This window comes from Lupinus angustifolius, chromosome LG11 (assembly GCF_001865875.1).
Source record: "Lupinus angustifolius cultivar Tanjil chromosome LG11, LupAngTanjil_v1.0, whole genome shotgun sequence".
Taxonomy (NCBI): domain Eukaryota; kingdom Viridiplantae; phylum Streptophyta; class Magnoliopsida; order Fabales; family Fabaceae; genus Lupinus; species Lupinus angustifolius.
In genome coordinates, this window is record NC_032019.1 from 6,449,689 (window position 1) to 6,458,825 (window position 9,137).

The following is a 9,137-nucleotide window of genomic DNA, read 5'->3' on the forward strand; positions in this document are numbered from 1 at the left end:
AACAAGTTAAGAGTATTCTCAAAGGAATACCAATGATGCAATTTATATTTATTGTTTGGAAATCAATGTCAAACGATTCTTAGTATGCAAAAAACAATAATATTGAATACGAAACTACCTCTTTTGTTTTCTTTAACATAACCTTTTTTAGTCTAGTCACATATATATTTGATATTTTATATGAGTCTGAGTTTAAGCTAGTTTAGCTTTATCGACTATGAGAAGATGAAAATTAATTGTTTTAAAAAGTATCAGGATTGTAGAATGATATCTTCGCAAAAACCCAGCAATGTTCCTAAGTTATCCGAATAATCCTCTTGATACTTAATAAAGCAAATTTTAAATGGAAAAAATTCTTCACTGTAGCCATATAAAAAACATTTGCAAATATATTAAGAGGATTCATCATTCAAAGGTCAGCAACTCTGTACGGTTTTGGAAACATTAGGTAATGCAGTATTCCGTTATTTCTTTATTTGTCCTTTGCTTACAAATATGAATGACATGCTTATATTGGTCTAATTGTAGTAACAACATTATCAGTAGATTGTTTGAAGGCACTGACAAAATATGGCCTTTTATCTAAAACTTTGAAACTTACCTTCTCTACTTTAAACAAAATCTCACTTTCATCCAGGTTTTTAAGTGCTTTTATTGTTCTTCAAAGATAATAACCACATGATTTCAAAAACAAATGAATACGAGTATGCAACATTACCAGACTTGAGGATTCATGTACAAATTTGATTTCCAAAAATTGGAAAGAGATGTATAGTATTTACCAATATCAATAAACACATATTGGGGAGGGGGAGAGGGAGAACCAAGATGAATGAAGGTATAATTTAAAGTTCTGCTCTTATTGGAGAAAGTGATACAATTACATTGAAACATTTCATTAAATAAAATAAATAAAAAATCTCACAACCTATCCACTATAGCCTATAAACTCTACCAAAACTTTAATGGCACCATCCTTGCCTCTTTGGGCTTTTCTATTGAACACAAACCACCCAAATGAAGTGAAGCTTCGATGCCACAGATCAAACACACTATAGATTAAGGAAGGGGAAGAGTGAACCTAAGCAACACCAAGATATAACAAGGACCTAAATGAAAAAGAACAAGAAATGCATCGAATGGATGCAGTAGTATGAGTTGTGAAAATATTTACCTTTGAAAAAAGGGAAGGGGTATGAGAAGCATAGAGCTAGAAGACTAGACATCATTATAAAGAAATTAGTCATGCAGTGATCACCTACACATGACCAAGTTGGTTAAAGAAGGAACAACTGAAGAACTAAAAATGGAAGGATCCCCTCCATGATTGTAATCCTCATGGTCAACTTTCAGTGATGCTGGAATTACAAAACTGTCAGCAGAATCAGATACCACAATCTTGGGGGACTTTTGACATGGGCTACCACCTCTGCTTCTCTTCTTGTATGACTTCCAGCTTAGTTGAGGAAACAAATCATTCTTCAAGAGCTCTGGAACGACCTCAGATTTTCTAGGTTTATCCCTTTTAGAATCCGAGCACGTATCGGATTGCTTAGATTGTATTCCATCTCCAGATGCTATAGTTGATTTGCTGTCATAGGATTTGGAGGACTCTTGCTTTGTTTTTAAACTTGATAATATAGAAGTCACAAGATCAGGCCTTTCATTCATATTCACCCACCCATTCCCTGACCAATCATGAGAATGTCTTAACTTATCTGGACCAAAAGTTGACACCACCTTTTCCCCTGCAAAGACATTACCATAAGGATTAATCATAATTTCATGGCCCAAAAAGATTATGGACAAAACTTGAAACCTATTTAACATGTAAAATATATATAGAGAGAGAAGGGCATACCTGGGAAATAAACATGAAAATTGGCTTCAGACTCTTTCTTAACAACAATGCCTTCCCACCATCCATCATGCCACCAGACATCAACAACGGAACCAACACCACCGACCCAAGAAGTTCCACATTTATTAGCCTCTGGTGCTGGCCGGATCTTGGTCCTCCCATGCATTCGAAGACCAAGATCATCAGGAACTGCAACTCTGGAAGCTGGAACCCATTCCTTCAGAAGAAAATGAATAAAAATGAAGTTAGTCTCCCTCTCTATATATATCTGTAATTCATCCATAAATAACATGAAGGTAAAAAAAATATGTTCATTAACAAACCTCAAGGTTCTTAGCCTCATCAACTGCATCCTGGACATCTTGATATTGTACCTTCAGTTTATCTTTGTGCTTCTTAATCACGGAAGCTCTGAACCAACAACCTCTAATCCCACTGTCTTGAGAGAGGACCTCAACTTGGCAACCAACAACTAAATACAGTGAAGCCTTGTCATTTGTCTCTTTGATGGTTGCCAATGGGGTGGGACCAACTGGTTTTAATGAATTGTTTCCAGTACTGGTTTTCATATTAAACTTACTATTACTTGGATTTTCCAATTTAGAGACAGCTAAATCGATTGTTTCTTTTACGTCAACTTTAATACAGCGCTGTCTCTTGTTAGGTCTAACCCCGGTAGAACACTGGAAGTTCTTTTCCAGTTCTGAGCTATCATCAGATTGCCCAGAACTTCCATTAGACATTGATTGTCCAGGACTCCCGCTAAACTTCGATTGTCCAGGACTCCCATCGGACTTTGAGTCAGAGAGAGTATACATGTAGCCGAGTACTTCCTGCTTCCAGTAACCCTTAATTTGAGTTATATCAAAGGGTTTGACATCATCATCGTCAAATTGATGCTCACACATGAATGGTTGCAAGTGTGTATCCCGGGTCTCATTATGAAACTTTACGTAATGCTGGGGGCTGAGGACGCTAGCCAATCCATCTATGCATTCAATACTCAGATCTTGAAGATAATGAGAAAAGAAAACCTCTCGGTCACTAAAACTGTGAGGCAAAACAATACCAACCTCGTCAATTTTGTGAAACCATCGCACCACAACCATCTTGTTGCCTCTGGAATCCTCATACAGGTCTTCCAAGTATGCAACTAGACGTTTGTCCTCTTCTGCTAGAACATATACGAAATCATTTACCTGAAAATTTATGAGAAGACAAGCAAAAGAAACCTAAGTACATGACTATAGGAATTAGAATACAAACCATATCTGGCTAACATAAAATGGAAATACATAAATAAAGCACATGACAAAATGAAGAAGACTCACAGATATCTGAAAACCATTCCTCTTAAATGACGGATAGTGGTTTCTTCTTTTCCTACAGGTCCAGGGTGACCCAAACCATGTGAATTCTTTTGCAAAGAGCCTCACTTTCTGTGTTTGATTATCCTATAAAAACAGGATGGTTAAATAAGAGATGTTATTAGACATTATAAAGAGCAGAGCAACATATACAGCAAAAAGAAGATAATCATCTGAGTCAACACATGTGCAAAATCACTACCTTCCAGGTTTGAATTTCAGGTCCACAACCATGTTCGCCTACCATGATAGCATCTGCCGCATGAGATACATCCGCTGCATATGAATCAATAGATTTAACAGCAAAAGAGAACGATTTCAACTTCAATTAGAGAAGCCCCAACAGACACAGCATCCAATAAAAACAACTATATTTAAAGGCCAAAGAACACAACATAATCTAAGAACCGTTGGCAATTAACCACAGGTACCTTAGCTACAAGATTAAATTCAAGCCACAGGAAATCAAGGTTATCTATCACCTATCGTGCCAAAACCCAAATTGACAAAACAAAGGTGAAAATCTCTTCATCAAAAATATAAACAGATCAAGTAATTTGTGAAGCATAGGCTACAAATTGCGCTTGAAAATAATTTGGAGAATAAAATCCCTGAAAGAACTATAACATAAATCAATCAAAAGAGAGAGTAACATAGAACATAAAATAGTGATATAATACAACAGAACATTTTCAATGATGCTACGCATTTAATACCATGGGAAGATGTACATGGCAAAATCATGAAACACGGAAGAGAATGAGAAGGACAAAACCAAACCGCAAAACCAGGAGGTGAGACATCGAAGAATAACGCAGCAACGCACGACAATGGTTGCGTACGAATCAATCCAAATCTCAATCTTTCACAAAAACCCATATGGTTATATGAAAATTCAAAGGGGTGACAAAATTTTGCAACCGGAACACCGAAAAACAATTTTCTGATAAAAAATAAATAGTACCGTAATAAAAAAACAAACAAATTCCAACCACCAAATCCCAAAAGGATGATTTGTTGAAATTCTATAACGTCTCAAAAAATACATACAAATTTGTGGAGAAGATAAGGTGAAAAGAATCCAAATCCCAGAATAGTTTTTCTTAAAAAATAAGTTGAAGAATCCAAATCCCAGAACCAAAAGGGTGAATAATCGAAACGATTTAAAAAACACACATTTGAGAGAATAATAGAAGGAAGTGGGGTGTCAAGGAAAAACGCATTACAAGTGGTGCCAGATGAATTAATCTAAATTTCGATATTTCTCCATATGAAAATTAGAAAGAAAAAAGAACGAGACAAAATTAAGTAATCGGAACAAAAATAATGAAAGGTGGAATATAGAAAATTGTGAAACTTTTATTAAAAAAACAAAATTATGAGGAAAATACAATAACAAGGTGAAGAAGGTAAAGAACTTCACTCAAATGAATCCCAAATCCCATAATTTTTCTGGAAAAAAACGAATTTCACACCTCAAATCAAATAATATGAAGGGTGAACTATCAAAATTTTATTTAATAAAAACCACAGATTTGAGGTGAAGAAGCGTGTGAACGAACCTGAAATGATTGAATCCAACCAATCAATAACCTCTCTTCTTGATCTGAGCTTCAAATAAGGACCTAAAGAAGGATTCCTCAACGCATAACGATAAGACATGTGTCTCAAGCTCTTCTCTTTTCCTATAACAGCAAGATCAGAATCTCCGCTTTGTCTCTTGAGAAAGTAATGAACAACCCTTCTTCCCTTTTCACTCGAAACAAACACCTCCTCCCAGCTCACGTATCCCTGATACGACGTCGTCGCAGCCGAAGAACCCACCAATCTCTCCATTGAAAAAGAAAAGGAAGAAAGGAGCAAACCCTAATTCGAAATTTCGAAGCTGGAATAAAACGACAGCGTTTGGTGCACACTTTCTCTCTCTAAAAACTAAATGAAACGAATACTGTAGAGAGAGAATGAGGGAGGAAGAGAAAGAAGATGGAGAGGGGAAATGGGTTGGAATTGCGATTTAAAATGTTGTGTGAGGAGAGAAAGGTGGGGTTCTAGGGTTTCTAGATCTGGGAACTTGGACTTAGATCGGACGGTGTAGATTTGTTTTGGCTTCTGTGACTTGCACGAATGTCGTAGAAAGTTGCGGTAAATATTTGTATGACGAAAGCACCCCTGGTGGGAGCAATTGATTTACGGTTTTGTCCTTGTTTAATAATGATTCTTTTATTTTTTCTATAGTTGAAAATGAAGGTTGAAAGGATAATGGACTTCAAAGAGCTTCACTCAATAAGTATTGATTCAGCTCAAGTTTTGAGCAGAGTTCAATATGGAACTATTTTTGTCTCAAGTTTGATCTAAGTTGATGAATTTGTTGGAAAGTAAATCTTATATTACTTGTTTCATCTATTGATTTGTATACTTGTTGGGTTATTCCTTGTATTTTTAATTGGTTTTGAGATTTAATTTTAATATGATGTTGGAGAGCGAGCACAACTTTCTTCGGTTATCATGGATCAGAGGTAGTCATTCGATTGATCTTTGAGACTTCTGCAAAAAAGATGTATTTTACTCAATCTCATTATCAATTGGTTTTGAGGTAAAACTTTAATAAAGTGATCTAATGAACTCAAAATTATGTCATTCCTGAGTACAAACTTAAAGGGTCTACAATGTGCACATGAATTATACATATGCATGTAGTAAAAGTTTGTGAATAATAATAATAAATATAGTTGTCAATTAACGTTCACATAGTAAAGATTATGTACAAGTATATGTATATATAGAAAGTGACTCAAGTAAACACAAATTATAATATGAGAAATGAGAACAAATAATATGTATGTTTAGATATTATTTTAGTTCTTGATATTAAAAGATAAGTCATATAACTTTTAAGTAATCATATGATTTTTAAGTAAATTTTAATCTTCATCATCTTATTATAAACTTTATATGAGAGTTCTTATCACTTAAGTCACTCTCGTGTTTATATATATTATGTACATATATAATCGAGTTTGTATATGAACTTGGCGAATCGAATTATATTTTGCTCAATTTTAATTAATTTATTTAATGAGCTTAATTTTTAGTTCAAATTATTTTGAGCAAAATAATATCAGAAAAATCTAAGGAGGGAAAGGATATCAACTATGTTGTCACTTAAGGCAGTATTCATTAACATGAGTTTTTTAACTTTTCGGAAAACTTCTAGCTCTTCGGTTAAGTGAATAAGTTATAAAGTTATTCGATAAATGAATATTAAATGGAGTTTGAAGATGTTGTTAGACAAAGAAAGTTTCTAACTTTTCACATAACTTCGGGTTTTTGACCAGATCCATAAGCTATTAAATTTCTTAAATGACCGAAAATAAAATAAATTTTACAACTTTCAAAAATGGAACTTGTAGCTAACTAAATTTTCCGAAAGTTGTTTTACAAAAAATAATAGGAGTTTTCAATAATTTATTGTCAATTTTAATCTATAAGAATTTGTCAAATTACATTAACTACATCACACTACTAATAATTATATCAAAATATTAATAAATATTTACTTATATAATTGTAAAATTAATGGATAAATGTTCTGTCCTTTTTAGTCATTCGCTAAATTTGAAATTTGACAACTAGTTTTAGTGTAAGTTTAACTTCAATAGGCTATCTACACTACAGTAAGCTTTGGCTACCTTGCATTTACTCAACCGTTGCTACAAACCAATTTTGACTAATAGAGACAAAAAAAATTAAAAAGAGCTTGTATTTTTTCCAAAAATAATAAGAACTTCAATAATTTATTCGTACCATTTCAAAAATTACTTTATCACATTAATTACCCCACACAAGAATATCAACTAATAATAAATAATTAAAGATATAAAAAATTATAAATTAATAATCATATTACCAATAGATAATTAATTAAAGAATTGTAAGATTACTAACAATGTTACTAAAATAAAAATATTTATTTACTTTTAAATTTACAAATAACTTTACCAAAGTACTAACAATTATTTCATTATCTACTTATTTAATCACAACTTACAAATAAATCAATAAATGATAAATAGACATTATATTATCTTTTTAGTCATTTAACAAATTACAATTGGTTCCATAGTTATTTTACTGATCAACTCTAGTTCAATAAGTAACATACATGCCTATAAGTTTTTAGCCATATTTACATTTATAAGTTACAAGCTCACGAATGAAAACTGCTTTTGTCGAATAGGCTTTAATTGACATGGTTAATTTACAAACTAATTATAAGTCTATTTTAAAGTAATTTATCAAGTTTAGATTATGTCAGTTCGATAAAATTTGCTTATAGCTTGTAGTTTATAACTAGGTGTAAGCTTGCAGATGATAGACATAAACTTGTATCTTGTAGTTGTAAAAGTAGCTATAAGTTTGTAGTTGATAGGTATAAGCTTGTAGTTTATAGGTATAAGGTTGTAGGTGATAATTGTGAACTTGTATCTTATACTTGCTAACGAGAAGCTTCTAATTATTTATGTAGCTTATTAAAGTATAATTGTTCACTAAAACTAATTTTCTGACTAACTAGAATTTAAAAATGAATAAAAAGTACATAGAATATTTATTTAGTTATTTGTTTCTTAAAGAATTACTAACTTGACTAATTAAATACATAAATTATTTCAAATAAAAAATTTCAAATCCTTATTTCAATGTTTTATTTCTAATTGGATATGTAATATTTTTATTTAGTTTTTTGGTACTACCAATGATATCTCATTACATTTTTGGATAAATAATTAATCTCTTTCGAGATTTATGGATGTCCCTTCCAACAAGTGTCACTAGGAGAAATCAAATTCTCGATCTTGGGTATCTAATGGGACCTTACACCTTTAGACTAACGTCTTGTTGGTAATACTTTTTTTATTTAGAGATAAGGTGAGGCAACAAAATAATATGGTTTTAGTTGGGATAGCTAATGTAATTTAGTAAAATTTTGAAGAATAAATTTGGAAAACGAATTATTAGAAGCTATTTTCACTTTTTAAACCTTTTATCAAATAGTTTTATGAAAAATAGTTTTCAAACGTTGAAAACTATTTTTTAAAAGTTATAAGCCCCTTAACTTTTATTTATTTATAGATACGACTCTAATAGATTATTGACCATAGGACAAATACCAAAGTACATCCGGCTCATCATATTTCATCTATCATGCTGGATATCCACAATTAATATAATTTGCATGTGGATATGGCTCTTCCAAATGGGATAAATTCAAGATCTTCCGATTACAAAAAAACAAAAATATATTAATAATCACTATGATAAAAATTTCTCAGCATCATAATAATTATTATAATAAGAGAAATGTACAAGATTACGATAATTAATGCAATTCTTCATAGTTTTGAGTGAACAATTCGGATTGAGTGAATATCTTTTGTTGCGTAAAATATGTTACTTTATGTGTCATTACTTTTATTAAATTTTTAATTTGAATATATTTTTTCAACCAATTATAAACTATGATACATGGAGTAATATACTTTTGTATGACACATTTGTATTGGATTGCCCATGGCTTATATGGCTAATACGTGAGGAATTGTTTCTCCTTTTCCATAGTTTGAAGCATTGAAATATGAAAAAATAGCTTATTCTTTATGCATGATCTTCCTTTATATTTTGATGTCAATCTTCATCACCACCTTCTACTTCATCATCTATAATAATATCGTGTGACTTATTATCACCATGGTTTTACACCACTCCTAATTAAAGAATTACATACAATATCTTTGTCAATATAATATATATATATATATATATATATATATCTTCATGATCGTGGAGCACATACTACATACATTTAGGTTTATGATTGATAATTTCACAATAGATTAATTTAGTTTTAAAGT

The 9,137-nt window shown here is 31.7% G+C and overlaps 1 protein-coding gene across 2 annotated transcripts; it reads right to left on the reverse strand.

Annotated features, from left to right (window-relative positions):
* Positions 821 to 5,231, reverse strand: LOC109361186. Of its 2 annotated transcripts, none has more exons than XM_019606548.1 (6): positions 4,791 to 5,231; positions 3,431 to 3,516; positions 3,193 to 3,315; positions 2,185 to 3,060; positions 1,862 to 2,078; positions 821 to 1,748 (listed from the first exon to the last, which is right to left on the reverse strand). In XM_019606548.1, exons 1-6 carry the CDS (start codon positions 5,062 to 5,064, stop codon positions 1,255 to 1,257), a joined length of 2,070 nt encoding a protein of 689 aa, XP_019462093.1. In that variant the 5' UTR covers positions 5,065 to 5,231; the 3' UTR covers positions 821 to 1,254. The 2 variants fall into 2 exon arrangements, with proteins under 2 accessions (XP_019462093.1, XP_019462094.1); XM_019606549.1 differs by having other exon boundaries at positions 3,431 to 3,504; positions 4,791 to 5,230.